Source organism: Lepisma saccharinum, chromosome 1 (genome assembly GCF_977018435.1).
Source record: "Lepisma saccharinum chromosome 1, izLepSacc3.1, whole genome shotgun sequence".
Classification (NCBI taxonomy): Eukaryota; Metazoa; Arthropoda; class Insecta; order Zygentoma; family Lepismatidae; genus Lepisma; species Lepisma saccharinum.
Genome location: NC_139229.1, coordinates 152637232 through 152663365, shown reverse-complemented (window position 1 = coordinate 152663365; position 26134 = coordinate 152637232). Strand labels below are relative to the sequence as shown.

At 38.7% G+C, this 26134-nt stretch overlaps 1 protein-coding gene across 1 annotated transcript in view; it reads right to left on the bottom strand.

Moving 5' to 3' along the window:
• The window catches only part of LOC145986562 (adipokinetic hormone/corazonin-related peptide receptor variant I-like), a 65763-nt gene that overhangs the window by 13455 nt on the left and 26174 nt on the right, over positions 1–26134 (bottom strand). Inside the window, exon 4 of the mRNA XM_083120719.1 lies at positions 11640–11769. Within this exon, the coding sequence (XP_082976845.1) occupies positions 11640–11769 (130 nt within the window). The remainder of the gene's footprint in view (positions 1–11639; positions 11770–26134) is intronic.

The following is a 26134-nucleotide window of genomic DNA, read 5'->3' as shown; positions in this document are numbered from 1 at the left end:
AGCCGTTGTAGGACTTCGCGACCGGATTACTCTCACTCACTCGGAGCTTCCCAATTTTTTTCACGATAGTGGGTTGCCACCGGCCCTATACGTAGGCCGAATAAATTCCGATCAGAGCCGGATTCGAACCTACGCCGTCCCGCAGCGAAATATGAACTTGATGTTTTTGATTTGATTTGATTTGATTTAGATTATTTTACTTCGCGTTTTGTGCCTCTTGGCTAATTTGCGAAGATGGGGATGAGTGATGAAATGATGAAATTGATGAATGGACATTCACAAACAACCAAGCCCGACCGGGATTCGAACCCGGGACCCTTGGCGGAACTTGATGTTTTTCTTTATTATGAAGTGGAGATATGGGACGATACGATTCCTCAGCAAGAAAATTTTAAGTAAGCTACCTCCAACTTTTTCAATGGTCATAATTACTAATTAGGGTCCGGAAGTTGATTAAAAATCAACTTTTTTTCTGACCCTTAAAAACAATGCTAAACCTGATATCATGTCCGTTTCCCTTCCGTTAGAGCCGGTAAACACTTTCTATTTTACATTCTTTTTTCCATTTTTCGGCCTTTTTTGGCTTTTAGTTTATTTGTTAGTATTTTTAACAGTTTTTGTTGCATTTTTACTTATTTTTGAGGTTTATTTTTCTCCTCCCCTGTTGTTTCGTGCATTTTAAATGCATTTACTAGTAAAACTTACATATTTAGATGTCTTGACATGGTCCTTTTAGCAAATTCACCATGAATCGAAAATACGGTCAATGGAAAAGCATAATATTATTCTTAACTGAAATGTTTGGCAATGGATTAAAATACTTTGTGTGAAGATCTACTATGAGGTTCTTTTTCTGGACACTATTATCGCTTTAATCTGTAGTTTTAAAGTAAAATGAGTCACAATATTAAATGCAATGACACTCTGGTATACGAGAAGCAGAACTGTATTTTCGGATGCTGGCCGACTACAGTATCACAGAAGGCCCACTCTGAAAGGAGATGAATTGGTTGATTTGGTGTTTTAAGTCAATTTTATGCATAGTAATGCTAATCGGGCCTGGACCTACAGTTTAAAGTGGGATCCGAACCGAGTGCATAAAATAACGTGAACCGTGTGGTGTAGGGGGATCGTTTGCTTATGGAATGGAAGGTCATGGGTTCAAGCCTACTTCTTTGCAAAATCTTTTTCGGGAAGTAGACGGCTTTGGACGAGAATGCTTATCTACGTTTCTTGGATATTTCCGTTGATATTTATGCGATTTATGTCCAGCATTTCCGGATGCAGAAAGTTGACATGTAAGTTCTTAATATGTGTTAACTTATAACAGCTGAATGAAAGGAAAAGTATTTCCTAAAATCCTGCCAATCACTGAAAGATTAAAAACATTAGTAGAAGCATTATTTGAGTCATGCACAGTAGCGACGATTATGGAGTGTGGAGGGGCAGATGACCCAGCACTATGCTAAACATTATCTACCAAGGGAAATAAACTGTCCTTGCCCTCCCCCTCCCCCACCTTGCCCCATCAGTTTTGAAACCAAATCGCCGCCTCTGAGCATGCATCGCATAAATATTTACAGTAATGTCATATAATAAATATTATATTACGTTATTAGAACACTTCTTAGTCGGTAAATAAAAAGGAAAAAATAATAAGGAAAGGGTGGGATTTGAACCTATGATGTTTCGATCTTGAAAAAAACAGTAAAAAAACCAAAGTGCTGTCATCTAACGAACTACTCCAGGAGATTGCTAACAAAAAGCTAAGTAAAACACGTTAATCTCAGTTGAAGCAACATTGTGCCGGAGTTTCGAACCATTTTTCGCCAAGAACCAAGGAAAAGACACAGTTTGCAGAATCGTTTGGTGTTGTGCAAGGTATCGTTACTAAACATTTCGAATTAAATCATCATAAATTTGCCTCCTTGCATTCAAATGTGACCGCAATTCTTCCCAGGTGGATGAGAACCTGTTCAGTGTTTCACAATGCACATACATTTTCCTATTTTCAAATTCAGAACGAAGAATCTTGAAATATTTTCAACATTCGTATTTCTACTTAACATTTTTTTGTCTACTCATATATTTTATTACTGCTTTAGTGTATCTTTACTTTATGGAATGTGAAAGAATGAAAAAAAATCACAAGAGCGTTTTCATTCAGGAAGAAGAAATGTTGCAAAGTTGGCTACTCTTAGTTGGTTCTGAAGCACTATGCTGCCAAATTTACGAATTCCGGATTTTAAAATTTTTCGGGGCGGTCAAATAAGTTGTTGCGAAGTGTACAGAGTCTCCTGTTAATGTCGCATGGTGCATTGGAGGGCGGAGTTTAGGTTTGCAGGCCCAGGACAAGGCATACAATTAAGATTTTACACAGTACTTGCAGAACTGTCCAGTCGATTACCTTACCAGTACTCACCTTCAAGTACTTGCGTGTTCGTGAATCACTGTCACTAAGTTGGAATTGGGGAATGAAGTATAGAGGAGCCACAATTTGTTCACAGCGAAGAAAAGTTACGTAAAGTTGGTTGATTATTTAAATTTGCAAACAACCTTTTCCTTATTCTTTAGCTTCCGTTTATGAAGTAGATGAATGAAGAAACAAGAACATTCTTGGTTTAATTTGTATTCTAACTCAGAAATCCTGGTTTGTTTCACCTGGTACACTAACCGCTACATCACGATAGTCGGCTTTAAAATCCTGACAGGTAAATTTAATGCTTCTTTATTAATTTGATAACAGTTAATATACGTTTGGGAGGATATTGTCTTGTATATTTCTCTTGCTTTCGATTTTGGTTATTCTACATCCCTTTTCTATCTCTTGGGCGATGATGAGGATTAATGATGAAATTGATGAGAAGTCAAAGGTAATTATAGGCTACATCCATGCCTTTGCATGGTTCAATCCTGGCACCCAGAGGAACTCAGAACTTCGTGGCACATTGTAATGAGCACTTCGTCATGAGAATAGTTTCTGGGGATAGTCCAATTTAATATTCATAAATATCATACGTAAGATGTATTTGAGGTAAAATACATTTCCTTATCTTGTTTTTCATGTTTGCTAAAAGCCGAAAGAGAAGGAAAAAGTGGATGAAGTTGAAAGGCAAAAAATATGACTGCTGGCTAAAGAAGGAAGATTATACTCCTTCCCCTTGTTATGAGTTCCTAAATGTTGGTTATGATTAAATAACACCTCTCCAGATTCGGATCCTACTTAAAACTGTAGGTCCAGTCCCGCATAGCCTATCTCAGAATAAAATGGACTTAGAACTACAAAATATAACCTACCAAGAAGCAGGGATATACTACTTACTGCTGATCAACTTAAAACTGAAACTGATCCTGCAACGTCCGCGCGCCGGAGCACTGCACACTACACCACGGAGCGGTGCAAAAGTGTACCCATATATGCTAGCTTGTAGCCAGCCGAAGACATGGACTCAAAGTATCTCAGGGCTTGCGGGGTTTAATATTGAAAGGTCAAAGGTCAACTAGTAAATGTTTATTTATATTTATACACGCATGTAAATAACCTGTTTAGCACATACGCTCTTAAATCCTCCTCAGTGAGGTACCTGGGCAGTATTAGTATTCTTATCTAATTTAGGGGGGGACCAACTAGTACAGGTAACCAATAGGAACCTTGGTAGTCGTCACATGCCACGCCGCCTGGGGACAACATGCGAAAGCGTCCAATCAATAGCGAGGGACGGGCCAAGGGCCCGCGGTTTCACAAAGGTGTTGGTATGAAAGGACGCCGCAAAGTCAATCCAGCTACGACAAGGGAACGGTTTGGTCCCTTGGTATGTCCAGTCAGTAGCAAGAGACGGCAAGGTACAAAGGGAAGGTCTGGAAGCACCCAGGAGACTTGGGCTTGGGCCGCCACGACCCAAGGTTAGCACACCAAGCTCTTATGGAGCAGACCAGGTAGGTAGGTAATCTGCTTTTCTTATCCTCCTCCTTCCTTCTCAAAGAAGCTATTGGATCCTGGTAGGGGAAACTTCCAGACTAGATCTGGGAACCAGGTCTTTCGCAGTCGGCATCTGGCAGTCGACTGAGCTCCGGGCCTCGCTGCTTTGTTTATATACTGTTTGGTGGCAGCACTGAGGCGGGTGGAGAAGATCGGAACTAAGCCGGCTGCAGCGTTGCAAACTCCCTTCAATTCACGAGATGCAACTCGTGCGTTATAAAATATCAAGTTTAGCATTGTAAAAACCACTAGCATGTGGCGATATAAACTTAATACTTGTGTGCTAAACTGAACACGTTACATTAAAGAAATTACAAGATAAAGAGATTCAACAATGCAAGTTACATATTAAACAACAATTACTGCACAAAAGAAAACTGAATGCGTAAACCACGCAGGGTATTTAGCATGCTTTCTTTAACCAAAACGTGTGTGCCATAACAATATATGCTTCATGCTTAACAACAATGCACTCAAAATTAGATAAATCAAAATCGTAAGCCTCGCAGGGCATTTCTCAAGCATTAATAAATTATATATTAAAGAATATGGCTATCACGCAGGATAGCTACATGTGATGACCACGCAGGGTCGTTACAATCCAAAGGAGAACATCTTATGCGTCGAAATTCACATGACGAAGATATATCGAATTCAGAAAACAAGGTTTGAGCGAGGAGCTTAATGGAATGCTTCCCAACGATCTGAAGTATGTTAAAACACGTTACCTTCAACTTTATAAGAGGTTGAAACAACGAGATCTTCATGCACTCAACCTCGTTGATGAAATGCTCTTGGGATGCTTGCTTGCACGCAGAATGATAACTTTTCGATGAGTGGCCTTAGTCAATATCCTTGAAGGACAACCAACAGAAACGGAAGACTGAATATGCTCGCTCGGGGGCTCGCTTCCTTACGCTGGATGAATTTCACAAGTCTTGGAAGGATGAGATAAGTGTTTGTAACATGGAAATATAAATACTACTGAGCTCTGAGAGGTTGATTCAGCTGTTTGTAAGTCGCGGAAACGGTGTAATTCGTAGACATTTGCTCCCGAAGGTCTGTAAGTTCTGCAACTAAGTTGCAGCTGTTCTTGTGTTGAAAACAGTATATAAGTGTAGAGAAGAAGGAAAGTGCAGCAGTGCACTATTAATCAGAGTAAGTAGTAATCAAAGTTACATAGCACAACCTACTTGAAACCTGTAAGTACTCACGAAAGCATCCAGCAATCGGAAGTTGAGCCTCTGTCAGTAGTGCGTTGAGTCGAACATTTCAAAGGAAGTGAACTGTGACCTAATTTTGAAGTACATTGTTCTCAAGAAATAAAGACGCAGATTTAAACTCCAAATAAAACTTATTGATTCATGTACATTTCTTGGAAGTTTATTTCTTATTTTGGGTATGGCAAGATTTTTCTGTTAATTATATGAACGAGGCAATATATTTGAAGTGCCTAACTGTTTTGAATTTTGTGTATAGTCAATGTTCAAGATTCGATTACACTGTTAATTGACTTATTCATATATGCAATATGTATTTTAAAGAATTCGGATGGTGGCGAGTGGCGGAGTAGTTGTGTGAACCGAGCTAGCTGCTCAAGTGGATGTCTGTGTCATCCCAGTTTACATGGAGAAGCCAAACATTCTAGCTTGATATTTTGAGATAGTCTTGCAATAGCATTCCGATTGCTCATAGTAAAATATGTGGAGCTATAAGGATTATTGTTTTTAACCATTGAAGAACCAGCAGCCGTGGTACTGATCACATCACCTCCTGTATGGCCAGGCCCGGATTTCCCAATAGGCCTCATAGGCCCGGACCTAGAGCGTCACTTTGGTAGGGGCGGCACGATTGTTTGTTTTAAATTTATAAGGAATACCCAATTCTCGGATTGCCTCTTTTTTCTCCGGACACACGAATGGAATGAATTAATGTAAATGTATTGTAAATATAAGTTAACGAAACATATTTCTTAAGAGAGATAGGCTAGCAGGGCTCGGAACTAGTTTACTAATTTGTTGTTTTAATTACCGATGTTGTTGTTTCGAATGTACGTACAGTATTGTGCTGAGCCGGGTCGGCAATTGCGGCAAGAACGTGGAGCCTGCCGCTTGCTTTTGAAAGACAACACAAGATTGGCTGCGTTCCAGGAACTCCGTTCCTTGTTACTGCAGGCATTGGCCGCATATCCAAAACATATGATTCGCGTTGAATTGTTGAGAATTAAACTGTCGGCGCATGCATTATTAAAGGGGTTTCGCATTGTACTATTCTACTGTTAGTTGCTCGAGAATATTATTCAAGAAGTAGGTGGTGTGTCGCGTCTCGCGTGTGTCAGCTTTGTTACATTTTTGTATGATGGTATGTACACTTCGCAACATCTTATTTGACCGCCCCGAAAGAATTCTAAGTCCCGAAATCGTAAACTTAGCAACATTGCACTTCAGCTCCAGGTGAGAGTAGCTAACTTTGAGCAGGTCCTTCCACTAGACGAAAAACGCTGCGGTGATAGGTTTTCAATTTAACACTTTCCATGAACTTAGAAACTATAAAACGCTATTATAATACACAATCAAACAGAAATAATAAATTGGAAAAAGAACCTTGAAGGATATTTACGATTCTGCTTGCTCGACTTGAAATTGGGGGGGGGGGGGGGTTGAAACACTGAATAGAGTTTTCTCCACCTGAAGGAAATTGCCATCAAGTTTGTGCAGAAAGAAGCAAATTTGTGAGGAGTTTATGCGACATTTTATTTACAATACCTTGCATAATATCGAACAGTTCTCAAAAACATATATTTTACACGACTTGTCGAGAAAATGTGCTTGAAACACAGGAAGGTGGGAGTCTTCATAAACGTCAACATGTTTTTAAGGGAATAATGTCATGAAGTTAACGTAGATCAGTTGGTTAGGCGCTGCTATCCTTATTTTTCATCAAGCGTGAAAGGTCGCGGGTTCAAATCCCACCCCTCTCCTCTTTTTTTTTTGTTTGCTGAACAGATACCGTTGATATTAGAATATTTAAAAAATGAATCCGATGCACACTTGAGGGACGTCCCTTCTGTTTATATTTCCCCTTAGAAGTTGGAGATTTCCAGGATTTAAAGTTAAAACTTTTCTTTTTAGTTATTGTTCATATATTGTGTTGACACACACATCATGATTAATTCACAAATCACATATATGTATTCAGGATGCAAAATGTAATGTTATTTAAGTTATGTAGTGTTTGTTCTTCACTGACACCTAAAATATTGATTATTTGATTTCGATATACTAAAACAAACATATACAGTTATGTTAAGTAGTGACGTAGTGCATTACTGTAACGAAGGAGAGCGTTTAATGAATTCAAATTGCTAAGATTGGTAATTTTATGTCCGTTCCTTCGTAATGACTGTTGTCAATCCCCTCACCACCATCTTTCCATGCGTCTAAAAATAATAGTAAATCGCCAATTAACATAAGTAAATGGTTATTGCGACGGAGGCCGATTCGAAAAGAAACTACTAATAAGTATTTATATAGTGAGTGACAAACAAAAAATTCAAAACCTCATAATGATCGTTAATTCGTCACTGCTTTGTATGTAAAATGTTTGTCTGCTTTGAACAGAAAGTACGAGTATCAGATATAACAAGCTTTCCGCACTAACTTTGCAATATTCGAAACCACCATTACAGACTTAGCTCTATGTAACTTGATTCTGCGCATTCCACGTGGCATGTGACTTCCTCCTATCATCGAAATAACTTTCTCTTACTATTTCCTTTCCTCTCGTGAAATACAGAGACCAAATGTTAACTTCTTAGCACGGTGGATAAACTTTACACCCAACGATATACTCTTGAAAAAATTCCTGCCTAGGTGGAGAATCGAACCTATGACCTCCCTCGTAAGAATCAAGAATCTTCTACATGTAGCCCATGTTAAAATTTGTAACCAGTTTGAAGAAACCAATTCACACATAATGTCATATCTATAATTTCCTCATGGTAATTTTCGTGAGGAAACGAATTCAGATAAAATCGAGAAACGCTGAAAGGGAAAAATGATGAACATGTCTATTGGCGTTTTGTCATATTGTGTAAATTGTGTAAAAATTCCGAGTTTTGAACAAGCAATCGTTTAGTTACGAAGTATTTTGTTGTTTGTTTAGTAGGAGTCCTCCTCCGTAGTCGAGCTGGGCGGCCCCTGTGGCGGAGTGGTTAGCACATCGCGCTACGACGCCAGGGGTCCCGGGTTCGATTCCCGGCTCGGCCATGGATGTTTGTGATTGTCTGTCCTGAAAAGTCCTGAAATTGAAATATGAATGTAATGATATGAGTGAATGAAGTGTGATGGGGGAAGCTTCCGCATAGGGGCTTTCCTTTATATATATATAAAAAAAAAGCGGGTTAAGGCGTTCACTCGTCTTGAGATCGTTCGCTGGGGGACGGCGTAGGTTCGAATCCGGCTCTGGTCGGAATTTATTCGGCCTACGTATAGGGCCGGTGGCAACCCACCATCGTGAGGAAATTGGGAAGCTCCGAGTGAGTGAGCGTAACCCGGTCAAGAAGACCTACAATAACGGCTGGGGGTTCGTCGGGCTGATCACCCGTCACCCCAATACTGGTCTAAGACAAGTGACGGAGGAACAGTGTGGGAGGGAGCGCTGTGGGTTTAGTTTAGTTTAAAGTAGGAACAGGAGAGCGAAAAGGAGTAATTTGAACCAGACCCCGTTTGACAAGAAACTTCAGCTTTTTTCCAAAGACGTATGAAATATAAAATATGTGTGAAATTAAAACAATGGATACCTTGATAGATAATAATAACGAACTTCAAACTATGAAAAACATATTTTCGTGGTGGAAAACTCCAAGTCATTTTCGAAATATGAACTTGATTTTTTTCTTTATTATCAAGTGGAGATAGGATCCCTCAGCAAGAAAATTTTTAAGTAAGCTACCTCTACCTCTTTATCAATGGTCATAATTACTAATTAGGGTCCGGAAGTTGATGAAAAATCATCTCTTTTTCTGACCCTTAAAAACAATTCTAAACCTGATATCATGTCCGTTTCCATTCAGTTAGAGCCGGAAAACACTTTCTATTTTACATTTTTTTTTGCATTTTTCGGCCGTTTTTGGCTTTTAGTTTATTTGTCAGTATTTTTAACAGTTTTTGTTGCATTTTTACTTATTTTTGAGGTTTATCTTTCTCTTCCCCTGTTGTTTCGTGCATTGTAAATGCATTTACTAGTAAAACTTACATTTTTAGATTTCTTGACATGGTCCTTTTAGCAAATTCACCATGAATCGAAAATACGGTCAATGGAAAAGCATAATATTATTCTTAACTGAAATGTTTGGCAATGGATTAAAATACTTTGTGTGAAGATCTACTATGAGGTTCTTTTTCTGGACACTATTATCGCTTTAATCTGTAGTTTTAAAGTAAAATGAGTCACAATATTAAATGCAATGACACTCTGGTATACGAGAAGCAGAACTGTATTTTCGGATGCTGGCCGACTACAGTATCACAGAAGGCCCACTCTGAAAGGAGATGAATTGGTTGATTTGGTGTTTTAAGTCAATTTTATGCATAGTAATGCTAATCGGGCCTGGACCTACAGTTTAAAGTGGGATCCGAACCGAGTGCATAAAATAACGTGAACCGTGTGGTGTAGGGGGATCGTTTGCTTATGGAATGGAAGGTCATGGGTTCAAGCCTACTTCTTTGCAAAATCTTTTTCGGGAAGTAGACGGCTTTGGACGAGAATGCTTATCTACGTTTCTTGGATATTTCCGTTGATATTTATGCGATTTATGTCCAGCATTTCCGGATGCAGAAAGTTGACATGTAAGTTCTTAATATGTATTAACTTATAACAGCTGAATGAAAGGAAAAGTATTTCCTAAAATCCTGCCAATCACTGAAAGATTAAAAACATTAGTAGAAGCATTATTTGAGGCATGCACAGTAGCGACGATTATGGAGTGTGGAGGGGCAGATGACCCAGCACTATGCTAAACATTATCTACCAAGGGAAATAAACTGTCCTTGCCCTCCCCCTCCCCCACCTTGCCCCATCAGTTTTGAAACCAAATCGCCACCACTGAGCATGTATCGCATAAATATTTACAGTAATATCATATAATATTATATTACGTTATTAGAACACTTCGTACTCTGTAAATAAAATTGAAAAAATAATAAGGAAAGGGTGGGATTTGAACCTACGATGTTTCGATCTTGACGAAAACAGTAAAAAAACCAAAGTGCAGTCATCTAACGAACTACTCCAGGAGATTGCTAACAAAAAGCTAAGTAAAACACGTTAATCTCAGTTGAAGCAACATTGTGCCGGAGTTTGGAACCATTTTTCGCCAAGAATCAAGGAAAAGACACACTTTGCAGAATTGTTTTGTGTTGTGCAAGGTATCTTTACTAAACATTTCGCATAAAATCATCATAAATTTGCCTTCTTGCAGGTGGATGCGAACCTGTTGAGTGTTTCACAATGCACATACATTTTCCTATTTTCAAATTCAGAACGAAGAATCTTGAAATATTTTCAACATTCGTATTTCTACTTAACATTTTTTTGTCTACTCATATATTTTATTACTGCTTTAGGGTATCTTTACTTTATGGAATGTGAAAGAATGAAAAAAAATCACAAGAGCGTTTTCATTCAGGAAGAAGAAATGTTGCAAAGTTAGCTACTCTTAGGGCGGTCAAATAAGATGTTGCGAAGTGTACCTATCACTTAAATAAAGTAAAAATAAAAGTCTTATCTGAAAAACAAGGTAAATGTAATTTATATAATTTATGTCATATCGCTTTGTTACATTTTTTATGATGGTATATACCTATCACTTAAATAAAGTAAAAATAAAAGTCTTATCTGAAAAACAAGGTAAATGTAATTTATATAATTTATGTCATATCGCTTTGTTACATTTTTTATGATGGTATGCACCTATCACTTAAATAAAGTAAAAATAAAAGTCTTCTCTGAAAAACAAGGTAAATGCTAAAAATAGTAATACAGAAAATAATGATTTTTTTTCATTCTTGATAAACTCTATGGGGGCGGCAGAGCTTGTTTCGCCTAGGGGCGGCAAAGAGGTAAATCCGGCCCTGTGTATGGCCAAGGTTGAGAATGTATGGTGCAATGCACAGGCGACACACACACACACACACCTGGAGTTCCAAGGGTATGCAGACAAATTGCAAAGAATTATCGATACATTTCCTAACGAGCAAATGTTCGATATTTTCTACATTGACGGTGTTTACCTAAAGTTCGTTTACCATTCCATCTGTTTTACCGTCCCGGGAAACAGGAAAACCTAGACAAATACATGCTCTTTGAGTCAAAATATGCATTTTATATATTATTTATGAATATATTAAATGTGGCTATCCCACAGAAAATATTCCTCACCCTTGCTTCTCAACTAATTTTAAATGACATCGTCTCTGGTGTGAGAAGATTTTTAGGAGAATGTGACAAAAGTTCAATCACTACAATTAATGTTTGTTTAAACGTTTACGGTGTGGCGATATATGGGGACACAGACTTAAGCCAGCATCTTTACACGTTACTTTGTATGAAATTAGAACTAGCACAAGTAAACAGAATACAATGAAATGATGCAACTTACCAAATGCTTATAACGTTGTACGGCGTCCAACAAACAACAAACACAACAACAATGACTATTGTCATCTTCAACGTCCTAATTTTGGCTTTCCCTAAGTACCCCAAACTTGAGCGTCTGATTCTGTCTGAATCTGAAAAATGCAAGCAAAGAAATAAAGGTTAGTTCCACTACGATACAGAAAAGTGCAAGCGCAAAAGAATATCTTGAAAAAAGATTAAACCCTATTTATATTTCCTGCTAAGGAGTCGTTGGGTTGCGTTCAATGTTGCGCAGATATCAGTAATAGAAGAATAGGTTTATAGTGACACGAAATTATTATATAGGGTAGACTGGGGAATATCGGGTCATGGGGGAATTCGGGTCGTTTTTAATTTACGCTCTTATAACTGGCAGACTACACGGAAAGAATTCATTTCAGTTTCAACATTATGCTTACACATCCCTAGAGAAATAAACACTTCATGCTACGAGCCCAGGAAGAGCGTCAGTAGAAGTTGGTATGCTTTCTTTGGTGGTGACATTCTCTAACAGCTTGTGAAAAACCAGTCAATGTAAGTTTTATATGTTCAAACATAAGCTTTTCAATGCGCTTGTTACAGTAATATTTAAAGTATAACGAATTTTTATCATTATGTATACATAAGTAAATAGGGTTATTGTACAGACTTGTCTCGTTGGTACTGTATCAGTACGTAGTGACTGCATTTGTTGAATAATGTAATTTGAGGTAATTTTCGTATCTTTTAGCAGAGTAAAGTAGACCATTCACTTTTTACACTACAGAATTAATTTCTTATTATTTTCGTCCTATATATTAGCATATCAATTGTCCACAAAAACTGTAGAGTTTTCGACTCAAGGTAAGGGAGTGAGTGGGTGGCCATCCAAGCGTTTTAAGTAATTCTATCAGTCCATTTTTAACACGAAATATTGTTTAAATGAAAATATTTTATTAATACCAGCAATGTTTTCAATTAATTTCGTCCTAGTTGCCAACGTGTGATAAACATTATGTTGAAAAGTGTGAAATAAATAAGTTTGTGAACTACAAAATGCGTAAAAATGTATTTTTCCAAGTAATTTTATTAAAATGGAAACAGGATAATAAACACAGATCGATTCCAGTATAGCAGAAGAAGAAGAGACCGAATAGTAAGAAGAAGAAGAATCAACATTTTGTAACTTCTGCAAAATGTCATACCAAGATAAATAATTGTTTTGGAAAGGTGACCTGATTTTCCCCGATCGAAACAACAGTGAATGGAATACAAAAGGAAATTGTCCTAACTGGTATAATATTTAGAATTTAGAATATTAGTGGAGTTCTTCAAATGGGAGCCATTTCAGAAAAAGTGGTTGCTGAGCATACGATCTTTTATCTAGGGCGTGTAGAAAAAACATAATTTAATATCGAAGGATATTCAAGTTATTAAAGTTTGTGTTAATTGTACACTCAGATAGGCTAATCGAGACTGAACATACAGTTCAAAGTAAGGTCCGAACTACTGTGCAATATATCTTCACTAGGGATCGAACCCGAGACCTTTGATTACAAGCTTACAGCATTATCACTACTCCATCCTGAGAGTCCTTCTCTCCATTTTTCCCCGTGTGCTGTCTGTTTCTCTCTCTATGTGTTCGTGTCTCTTTCTTTATCTCTTTCTCCTTCCTACTACGTTGACTATCTTATTTTCCCCTTCCTCTTCGACATTTTATCCTGACTGCCCCGTCTCTGTTTCTTTCTCTCTCCTTCTCTTTCTTCATGTTGTTTGTCTTCCGCTCCTCCCCTCTCTTTTTCTTCTCATGGCTTTGTCAACCAAACCTCTCCAACGCTGCTTTCTCATGATCACCCTATAGTGCAGCGGTGGACAACCTTTTTTGGTTTGAGGGCTAATTTACATTTCAAGAATCACTGGCGGTTACTTATCTTATTAGACCTAACAACGAGAGCCTAAAAAGGGAAGCAAAGGGCCAATACCATAAAATTGACATTGATTATTGTATTTTATTTACTTATTTATTTATTAAATAAGTTTTGGCTTCAGTACTGTTGGCCTGGCACCTGTTTTAGGCCGAATCTCCCCAGTTCATCATTAGCATTTTTTCATCCTTTTAATAAGAAGGTATTTTTTTACATAAACATAATTACTACAATTTTATTCTTTCATAAACACTCATTTTAACAAAAGTATTTCACTTGTTGCTGGGCATCAGTAAAAAAAAATCACAACTATTTTGTACTTTTCAGCAGTCAGTTCACTTGTTTCCAGACACTTGACACTGCATTCCGCCAATGAGTTTATCATGTTGCAAGTCAGGCCCGTACCCAGGATTTTTTTAGGGGGGGGTCAAGCCCGAAACCTTGGTTATACGCGTATATAGTATGTTATTCATTAATTAATATATATATTTATATTTATAGACATATATAAACAAATAAATTTGCTTCATTTATAAACTAGCAAATGAATTCCTTGAACGACTGGTTCAAAATGTCAAGAAATTAGAAGATAGGTGAAATGTTTTAATAAGTGTTAGATATTATTTAATTATTGCTTTTTATTAAAAATGATAATTAAATTTTCAAACTGTTATTGTGTTATGTTTCTATAATGGTGTAAATCTATTAATGGTCTCTCGAAAGGAAATATTTCCTTATCAGAGTTGTAGCTAGAGATTTCAGCGCCAAGGGCGAGAATGATTTTCGCACCCCCCTGCACCGAATTTGCACCCCCTCCGCCTGCCTCGATGTAGCTGGCCTACTTAGACATTGTAGAAATTTTATGTACTTATTCTTTTCCGTTGAATCCGATGAAAAGAAAACTTAGCATTCAACAAGTGTGGCTAATAAAAATACAGTCGGTTGTGCATCCCATACCATCTTCATTGAAGCAGTGTGTGTTATTGTTCACATCGGCAAAATCAATTGCAAATTAAAGATAACTAGGTGGAGGGACAGAAAATGAGAAACATTAAGAAGACAGCAGTTTCCTATTAAATTAACATGTAAGTGCTATGTTTTATTCCCGACGAAAGGAGATGAGAAATGGAGGAGAAATAACAGATCACTCGTATGGTCCAGGGGCCTAGGGTGACAATCACAACCACCTTCCCAGCTACGGCTACATTTCTTACTAGTCCAATTTGATAAAATTTTAAAATCTTATCTATGACTGTAGAAGTACGTTTTTACCTCATGCTGTTACCAAAAGGGAGGGAGAGAGAGAGAGAGAGAGAGAGAGAGAGAGAGAGAGAGAGAGAGAGAGAGAGAGAGAGAGAGAGAGAGAGAGCGAGCGAGCAAAATATGTATGCCACATTCACACACAGGCAGACATAATTCTTTGTTATGCCTTCTTTGTAAGTGTTTATGATGTTATTCTTAGTAAAGTATGTTTGAAGTCCAAACAAATTGCTTATCTTTGTTGTTATAACACAAAATCTTACCCTTGGAAAATTTTAATGGTGGAAACATTTTAATAGAACAAGATCATTGGTGGGAAGGTGGTAGATCTCCCTTTCGCCATGAGAATTTGTATCCTGAATTTGACCACCAACGCTATGGAATTATCCTTATAATGAAGAACATGTCTGAATGTGAATTAACCACAAAAAGATGACATTTTCTCATCAAAACTGCAGTTCGAAAAAAGTCAAAACAGTCCTGACCAAATTGGAACATTTAGTAGGTTCGGATAAATGTTTATAAAACTAAAATTACTAAATATAGTAGATCTCAGACTTCTGGAGTCTGCCTCTCTTCAAGAGACAACTCATTCATTTATACAAGAAAATCTAAATTCTTGCAAAATCTTAAAAATTATCCATGTTATTTTTGTAGGGTTGCATCAAAATATTTCATGGACCCCTTGTCCCCCCTGGGTACGGGCCTGTTGCAAGTCATATGACGTTACTGCCACTCTCAAGCAGGAAATCAAGTGATCATTAGTTAATCGATTCCTCTGATTTTATCACAATCGTTGTAGAGAACGCTGACTCACATAGATATGTAGATCCGAAACATGCAGTCAAATAAAACGTCACTTTGCGAATATTTGGATAGAAGTCTTCACACAATAGTTTCCAGATTTCTGATAAGTTGCTATCAGTTGCTCTTGCTTTCAAGTAAATGTTGCAGCGCAACTTCACTATTTCTTCTTCTACTTTACTGGGACCTCCTTCCACTAATTGCGATATTTGAGAACATAGTTCATCCACAGATTCAGTTTGCATTTCCTGAAATGGGAAGGCCATGAAAGTTACAGCGTCTTCTAACTGGAAGAACTCCGTAAATCTTCTTTCAAATTCCGTGCGCAAATCATCTAGTTGCGTTGCAAAAAACTCGAAAATTGGAAATGTTTTACCCCTGCACTCATTTTCCATACAACTGAAGGTTTTCAAATCACCCTTCCTTAGCTGAGCAGCAAACATCTTAATCAGAAAGAAATTAACTGTTACAACAAAGCTCTTTTCCTGATGCAATAGTTGAAAATACAGAGATGTAAGTAACAAAATGTTTTGTGACTATGCATAATAAAATCCGTATAATATGACAGAGCACCGCGGGCTACCTCTCGCTGCTTGCCGGTCGACTGATAGACAGCGGTTGAAGCGTTGGCCAACAGCAAGCAAAAATATTTGCGCAGACTCGCGACTCCTGTGCACCGTTCTCCCGCGTGGAGGGGAGGGGCAGAGTGGAGCATGCTTCCTTATGGTCCGAGTTGAACGGAAGAAAGGTAAGTTGCACGGAGACTTTTCGCCGAAGGTTCTTTTCCTTGTGGTCGCTCTATGCCTCTCTCTTTCTCTCTTTCCTATTCAATTCTTTTCCTATCTATCTTCCTATCTCTTTCTCCACTCCGCATCATCTTCCGAGATTTTACGTCTCTCGCCATCACTGTCGCTTTCTCTTGACAGACTTATCCTCTTTTCCCTTACTCTCATTACAAGCTACTTCATGCCGACATTAATTGAAAACTGTTGTTTCATTCCCTATCTCTATCCTTACATTTTCCATCACTTTATCTTCGCCAAACTATTTCCGCTCTCTTCTCTCTGTTATCTGCCTCTCTCTATCTCACCATACTTGCATTGCATTCTTCATGTTGGCTGTTTTGTGTAGTGAGGTGACGTTTCCTTGGCCTCATGTGTGCTGCTTGTTAATTGACATGTTTGTTTGCTTCATGGTTTTGTTCAGTTTCTGCAACTGTCGCTTGAAGCTGCAGCATACTTTAATTACAAGTTATTTCATGTACAAAGGTTAACTGAGACTGGTCCTATAGTTTAAGTGTTAATTGCATATCTGCTCCTGCCGGAAGTTTAACGTGAGTAGCTTGATTGAAAGTTATGCAATAGTAAACATGTGTCAATTTTAATGATTACTAATAGCTGAAGACTGAGGGTGCATAAGAACTGTAATTCCTTCAGCATCTATATTGTCGAGATGCATTACGATGAGCGAAGTCTGGTGGCCCGTAATTCCATCTTTTTGCTACTATTTAGCATACTACATACTTCTGTACATGATTCAGAATTTCGGAACCATTTTTATATTTTCGTGAAAGCCTGAAAATTAAGGTTATCAGGCCGCAGCGCTCAGTCCTGACGTCATCATCTGGAGGCGATCATCTTAATGCTGTACAAGGAAGACAATATTAAACATTAGTCTTACTGTTCTCATCATAATTTCCTCTACAATTGAGCACACAACACTTATAGACCATATTACTTACGCTCACCCTTCACTTAAACATCGTTGCAGTTCTTAAAATTGCATTGAAATTCCACATTTGCTAAAATGGTCCAACATTACTTCCACCAAATAAATCAAACATGGCAGCTGTCTCGCTTCCAGATGATGACGTCGCGCACGTGACTAGAACAAGCCATTCGGCTTTCTCCAGTTTGAGAAGTTGATGGATAATGCGAGATTTCGTAGGAAAAAAAAGTTCCCCAAGGACATGGAAAACGCTGATTTGCAGTCTATTGTGAGTTGTGGATCAAAGGGTGAGTTGGCAACTGTAGAAGCGAGTTCTCAAAGCACTTCAAAGGAGATGAAACAACGAACTGTTGCAACAGGCGGAGGCAAATCAAATAAAGAAGAGAAGAGAAACAAATCAGTTTACAACTTGGAAAATTAGATGAGACTTCTGCGAGAGTCTGTATTATCAGTCTGGGAGGCACAACAGGAGATTCTGATCTTTTGACAGGAAACGGGAGAGACAGGGGAAATAGATTTCCGCCTGCCTTTTCGGGAAGACACTTCCACTTTCCCATTTGGATGCAAATTATGTTTATAATGACTGCACGTTTGGAGCAACTGCGAATGCAATCCATGTTTCTCGCGTTGGAGTAGAGCGACTTGCTACAATATGCAGAGATAATAACAGAATTCCTTGAGATATACACGAGGGACAGTCAAGTGAAAACCTTAATTTGCTTTAGTACTTTGTCTAGTAGATTTCCGCATGTAGCGTTGCACAAGGTTTCTACATTTTAGTATATATCCATTACTGATCCACGTATATTTTCAAGTCCTGAGTTAGCGCCTGTATATCTCAGGAAGAAGAATCTTTGCGATGCACGAGCAGTCACGTATGACCCATTGTGAAGGTCTTTCCACCCATCTGCCTGCGAACTACTGACGCCATTGTCGTAAACTTGCTGGCTTGGCAATCATGCATAGAAATATTGCATTTTCATTTGGCAGAGAATTTCTATAAGTTTTAGGCTTCCAGGGGAAAGAAACCAATGCTCTTCACTGGTGCAAGTGTGTGAAGGAGGCGCCATCTTTAAAAATGACAAAAATGTAGTTGTGAAGCTCACTTGAGGCCCTGATGTAAATTTGACCTGTATAGAGTCTGTCATATAATTTTTATCGAACTACAAAGGTTTTCACTTGATTCTCCCTCGTATATTGAAGTGATGAGAAATAAAAACGAGCACGTGAATGGTCCAAGTGGAAAAGTTAATTTTTAACCCAGTGTTAATATTTTCTATTATGAGGTTGGCAATGCAATTTCGAACGCGATTCGTTAGGAAGAAAGAGATGTGAGAGTGCGCCAAAGAAGAAAACAAGTTTATTTTTCTGAGGAGAGCTGAAAATTGACATCATTACTTTCTCCTGAAAATCTATATATATTCTGGGTAATTTTATTGAAAATAAATCCGAAAACGTTTCTTACAAAGGAATAGCAACCCTCCACACGAGGAAGTTTGGGGTCTCAAAGGATACCAACGTGCTGTTTCAGTTTCTCTGAAGTAACCATGGTAATTCGCTTACGCAACGCATCTGAGTGGAGTAAACTATACCATTGATATTTCATCAGAAAAAAGAAATCCCGAGGATGATTTGGTTTGATTTGCTCGTTACTACACCCAAGTATCCCTTCGTAAACAATGTTAACAATTACGCTATCAGGTAGACACACAATTGTCATTAGCAGCTTAAGTACTCTTAGTAAACCTAATAACTAAAGCGCCGCCATCTTATTAAAACAATTTACATACCTGAGCCAGATTTAACGCCTACTAATTTATGCATGTCATCACAAGCTCATATTGGTGTTCTCTGTCTAAGACAGATTCAATCAATTATGGAGTGCTCTCTTTCTGATCTCTTTCTCCAGGTCTCTTTATTTTTATACTTCTTTTTTCTGGTTTCTGTAACCTCCTGTTTCTTGCGACTTTTCATCATCATTACTCTTGATATTATATCTAATTATGTAACTACTACTAAGGATTCTCAATTCAAATTTCTTTTTTACACGTAACATCAAGTTCCTGACTGAGGAACACATTCTACTAGTGCCACATCTGCCTTACTCACCTGTCCTGGCACCTGCAAGGTTATCAAGAAGGAGTTCCGCGGCAAACGTTTACAAGCAATCGTAGGAAGACACCATAGCTGGTTGCAGTCCGTATCGAAAGAGGCGTTTCAGAATTTCCTCTGACAAAGAGGTGGAAAGAATGTGTAGAGGTATGGTACCTCTAGGCTGATTAAAACTCCAGCAGGGAGCGTTCTTGATAATATCCTGCATCTTAGCTACAGCAAAATTCTAGACGAGCCGGTGACAGAGAAAGTCTTTGAAAAAATAGGGGACGAGAACCTTTTGGGGCTGAGACAAAAACGAGAAAGATGATTACAATCAAGTCAAGCTCGAGAACGATTGATTTGGTTTATTTTACTTCGGATTTCTGCCACTTTTGTTTAATCGCGAAGATGAGGATGAATGATCACATGATGAAATTGATGAAGGGACACTCACAAAGAACACCATACCCAGGCCGAGACTCGAACCTGAGACGTCTGTTGTCGTAGAGCGGTGTGCTAACCACGGAGGACCGCAAGATCGAGAACGAGGGAGATACAACTCGAGACTGCCAAGTATGGTTTCGTCTCGATACTATTCATACAACTAATCTTTTCACTACTGGAATTTACACGAGCTAAATATTGGTCTGGTGATAACAATATTTCAGTAGCATTACACGCATCCATATAAGGATTGCGTCCAGTGTAAAATTAGAGACAAGAGAGGCACATTGCGTTGCCCAAAGCGCTTGCACAAGTATTTCGTCGACAAATACGACGCGTTGAGGTGCTATGCACGGTCCTTCAAAGCTATTGCAAGCGCCAAATGTTTCGCACGTGAACGCACAAGGGAAGGCTTGAGAGGACTAACGTCTCTGTGTCAATGTGCTCGCGTGTGTAAAGGTACCAGCATTCGCTCCGATGGTGGAATGTTTCGAGGCGACCACACTGGCTGTCGGCGGACCGTGCAAATGGCCATTCGACGTGAGGTGGCGAGCAAACGGACGACCGTCGGCAAAAGAAGAAAAAAAATATACAATTTCCAAATAATTGGCCGAACGCTTGGGATAATGGGTCCTTTGTTGACAATTGTGCTCTGCGCGGGGTCACAGACAAAGCCGGGGCATTCTGCTGTTATTGCTGGAAACTCCATCCATGCACGCTGTCACTGGGCCAATAACCATTTTTTAAAATGTTCTTTTCACAGCGCCGTGATGGAAAATAAGCCAGATTACGCACTACGTTCACTTCAGTTCCTGCATAGAGTGCCAAAGCCTCAACACGATCGATCACTGAGGCGACTTAAGTACAAGTACGATAGAAACACAGGCGCGCGCGCCAACACACACATACACATTTATATATACACATCACACGATTCCTAAAACTTTTTCTATAGTAATCAATGGGACCCAGGTTCGAACACTCGTAGTGGCTCATTCCACAGTGGTTCGAATTGCACTTTAAATTATATGTCTAATTCCGATTTACGTATCTGATCATAATGTGACATAAAAACCCAACAAAACTAGCAACAAAAGTTCAGACTGGCACATCCTTGGATTTTGAATAAGTAGCACAGTAAAGCAAATTTGATTAGGCTTAGCCAAATAATTAACGCTCTCTACTTAAGTGCGAGCTGTGAGAGATCTAAAATTTCGGTGTTGGTCCAGCATCGGGAGAACAATTGGGCTTCTGCTTGAAAGCGATGGCATGAAACTCCTGTCTCGACGCGCTGACCACGTGCAATCCAGTAAAAGCCGCTCAACAAACTCAGGTCCTCAAAGGGCTGTTGCGTCACCGAGTTTTTTGGGGGTGAGGTGGCGAGTATATCTTGCATTCTAATGTAATTGTTGTTGTTTTATTTAGTTTATCTTACTTCGCACTTCTGCCTCTTTTGCCTATTCGCGAAGATGGTAATGAGTGATGATATGATGGAATTCATGAAGGGACACTCACAAGGAACACCCATGCCCAGGCTGGCATTCGAACCCAGCACCGCTAGCCCTAGCGTACTGTGCTAAGCACTCTGAAAACAGAATGAGGAGGAAATTCCTTGAACGTCCATCTTCTGCAATGCTCATAATGGGGAAAGGGTAAAAACATAACACCAAGTGTACCAGGAGACAGCCCTGAAGACAATGGTCAAGGATCTCAGAAACACTCTTTTTCATGGTTAGGAATGGAGCTTTCAGCATGATTCTGCACCAGCTCATAAGGCTGAATGAACGAAGTAGTGACTTGAGACGAATGTGACCGACTTCATTTTCCCCTCCGATTGGCCATCTGGCAGTCCAGACATCAAACCCTCTGGGTTTCAAATTGTGGTCTGTTTCAAGACATGGCTTGTAAAAAGAAACATTCCAGTTTTGCCAGTCTGAACCGTTCTATTGCGAAGGCAGTGGAAGATTTCCCTCTCGATGCAGTGCGTATGCAACCCAACATTTGTAGTTTTTCCATGCTTTTGTGGACGTGATTGTTTTTGCCTTATTACTCTACAGCAAGAGGTACCCCTTTTCGGTTGATCATGCTTTCCAATATTTTACTAACAATTACTTTCCAATCGCTCAAGATGACACTCTCTATACGTTGAATATAAACACCATTTACTACTGTAGCATATGAGCGTTCTCTTCCAGCTCTGTCACACGACAGATTTGCGCCCTTATCTAAACCGCGGCCAGCAGTCATACCTCCTTACTTCTTCATAGTTTAACGTCCAAACTGCGAGCAGGTTAGACCCCTTCGCTCATAAGAAAATGAACAAAAATGCGCTGCACAATAGCCACAGTGGGTTGTTCGTCCACCATCTCCAAAAATGACCAACGCGGTCGGCAAGACAAAAAAGCAAAGCTGCCAGAACATTTAATGTGAAAACTACAAACAATCTTCACCACGGATGTTCACGCGAACGAAGTCGTATTACAAGTTGCGAGTGACGGGAGGAAAGACTTTGACAAGTAGGCTCCCTCGGACAACGAAACAAGCTCAGGACTCCCTTGGCTGTTAATATTCCACGCACAAATGCAACAGTTCACCAAGATCCGGTACAGAAGTGGTATTAATTGCTGCGTGGGGACCTGCGTACGCTCGAGCACTCTATCAGTATTAGTGCCGTCTGCGAGGAGACTCAAACTTCCAGCGGAGGAAATAAAACTTCATTAAACCTAAGGAGGAATTTCAGCTTGAACAACCACTGAAATCCCACACGGATGTTACATTTATTAGTTACAGTAGAATGTCTCTTTCAATTTCTTTCTCGTACTGAATTGCAGTTGACTGAGGAAATAACTATTGTCTAATAAATACAGTTTACAGTTTTATGAAAGTACAATTTATATAGAATATTCCGCCATTTGCAGATGTTTGGTTTAAACGAATTACTGAAATCAAAGTCTGAACATGTCATCTGTTATTAATCCACATTTTCCGTTTCATATTGATATTAATTTCCGTAGAAGTTGATTAAATGTGATACCAGTAACCCACGTCTTATTTTTTTTAACATATTTTGGCCACACGTCCGCCACTTAAAAGGTAGTGTTACTGAAAAGTGTAGCCTCCCCGTATAGATAACGTTGTCGCCTTGCAATCGAAGGGTCCCGGGTACTCAGGCGATTTAGGTACATAGTGGTCCTCATCTCACTTTAATCTGAAGGTACAGTCCCGATTAGCTTCTCTGTGCATAAAGTGGACTTAAAATCCATACTAGAACTTAAGGGGATGAGGGACAATTTTGCACCAGTTGTGCATTTATTTCAATATCGTCCGAATGGGCAGTGCTACTGAGGGATAAATCTGGCGTTCAATAGAGTATGAATTTCTCCACATGTTGCAAGTGAAAGTGTTTTTTAAAGTTGATTATTAAGCTAGATACGATGTTTGAAAAATGAATACGAATTTTCAGAAACCCATGTATTCCTTATGGGGAATCAACTTCAACTTAAAGTTATGGCTAATCAAATGGAAGTTTCGACATTTCCGTCTGTCAATTACTACTTCAGTCTGTCCTTTTTCCGTTGATATATTTTTCTATGCCATCGGAAGTTTGATATTCCCAAGAGAACAAATAAAATAATACTTCCATAAGAGAAATGTATTTCTCCTTGCCTCCTACGGCCATCCTGGCAGTGTTGGCAAACCTGATGCACATAAAATAGCTAAATTTCACCGTAAACTGAGTAAAAACTTTCAAGAAGCTAGATATACGAAACTGGATAAAGTGCCTCCAGGGGTAATTTTAGGTGTCAAATGAGTGGGGCTGTGGGTGGGGAGGAGGGCACTGTTAATGCCGTTAGCTTGAAAGTGATGGCAATTTATTCTTAGTTTTCACCGTCTAGATCCGGCGGCATCACCAATCTCAATAATGCAGCGATGGTTGTATGAAATCGAAAATAAAGTATTCCCGGATAACAATATTACGTCCTCTTCACGTCAGCCAAGGTGCTATAAAGAAAAGTACCTGGGGATGTAAGATGGGGTGGGGCGATGCAGCCAATATAACAATATCACGTCACATGCAAAATGTATACTTATGACAGAAGTTGTCTATGTAAACCGGAGCCAGTGATGGCATCATAGTGGGGCAGAGGGCGTGTGCCATAGTTCACAGTTAAACGAGTGCACGAAAGAGCCAGATATGGCTCCAAAAGAGCGAAACTGGCAACATTTATCGGCAGCTGCCGAAGAGAGAAGGACCTAGGGGAAATTGTCCCTCTCCCCCTTAAACTCTACCGAAACGAGGACAATGAAGCAGAAGTGGCTTACTTAAGAGCGAACTTGCAGCAAACATACACGTTTATATTTTGAACTGCAAGAGATGCAAAGAAATAGATCGTAGACGGCGACTTTAGTGGACAGGGTAAGGCACATTTTGCCCCATAAAAATTCCTCAAGAGTAGATACTGAATATATAAGTATTTATAAATATGAAATATTGCTCATATCAACCTTGTCCCCCAAATGTATTTTAAGTTGGCGTTATCAATAGATGTAAACAACGGCAGAATACAGGAACAAATGAAGAAATGCAACGAAGTAAGAAGAACCAGCTCCAGATTGGATATTCCGTAAATGCGAAGACACAAGAGATTATGGAATAAGTAGAAGGAAGAGAAGAGAAGAAAAATATGAATTGAACGGATACAAAATAGTTTAACATAGCTTACTGATGTATGAAGAGTGTCGAATCTTTATTCACAGAAAAGAAGCACACATTGTTCAATGGAATAGAGCTTGGTTGGGTTATACATATCAAGATTAGATTTGACTACATAATGTAGGGCCTGAGGTATTTGCAGCCGCCGAAATGATTGGACCATAACTATTAAGAAAAAATAGGAAATTCCGAGTTCGAATCCTAACATGAGCGTTATATTACGCATTCCCCCTTCAGCAACTCCATATACGTACATCGATACGATCAGACAAAGTGTCAGAAAAGCGACGTAAAATAAGGTATAGGGATACTATTAAGCCTTGTTTTCACGTTTAATACAATACTAATAATGTTGAGGCTTAAAAAAAAGCTTTAGATGTATTTTTTATTTCAGGCGCAATAATTAATACGAAGCAGTTAATAGTACTTAAATCACCTAAAGTATTAACCAACGCTTTATCTATATTATCTTCATTATATAATAACACACTATGAACGTAACGTTTCCACCCTCTAACAGGGCCTTCTTCAGTCAAAGATACAAATTAAAATTTTAGTTGTTTTTTTTGTTTGATCTTTGACTCAAGAAGACTTTGTTAAAAGGTGGAAACGTTACGTTTATAGTATGTTATTGATCAGCAATTTTAATGTTTTTTTAAGATATAGGATAAAAATTTGACTCGAGGTTCAGAGCTCTTCTATTTAAAATTCTGGGAACGCTTCTGACTACATTGAACTGTAAACAACTACCTTGAACAGACTGATCTTGGTAACGTACGTTACAGTGATTGTTTATTCGGCTATGGTATTGTATGGTTTGACCGATGTGTTAAATTGGCTCATGAGGTTAACATTAATTTTGTTTTGTCTTGCATAGTAGTTGTGCTGTATAATTTGTTTGTGTTTGTCTTGTGTAGTAGTCGTGGTGGGTAGTTTGTTTATGTTTATATTGTGTAGTAGTTGTGGTGTGTTTGTGTTTATATTGTGTTATAGTTGTGATGTGTTTGTGTGTGTCTTGTGTAGTAATTGTGCTGTCTAATGTGTTTGTGTTTGTCTTGTATAGTAGTTCCTCCATTCATATTGGAGGTTAGGCGTAAAGCTGACAACTCTGCACTGTAAAAAAAAAATGTCAAGAAACAGCAATATAAGGCCATGGATGTTCCCAAGGTAAAATATTCCGGAGGTAAAATAGTCACCCGTTCGGATCTCCGGGTGGGGACTACTTTGGGAGGTCCCTGGACTAAGGATTAAGAATATTAAATTAGGCACCTGGAATGTTCTGAGCCTTTACCGGCCTGGGGCATTTCAGTGTACAGTTAATGAGATAGTTAAGTATAAATTAGATGTAGTAGCTGTCCAGGAAGTTAGGTGGCCAGGAGAAGGGAATTGTAAAACTAAAAATTATACTTTTTTCTATGGTGGTACTGAAAATCATAATTTTGGGACAGGCTTTTTCATAAATAATAGAATTATCTCGGCTCTTAAAACAGTAGAATTTATTAATGATAGGATATCATATGCAGTTTTACA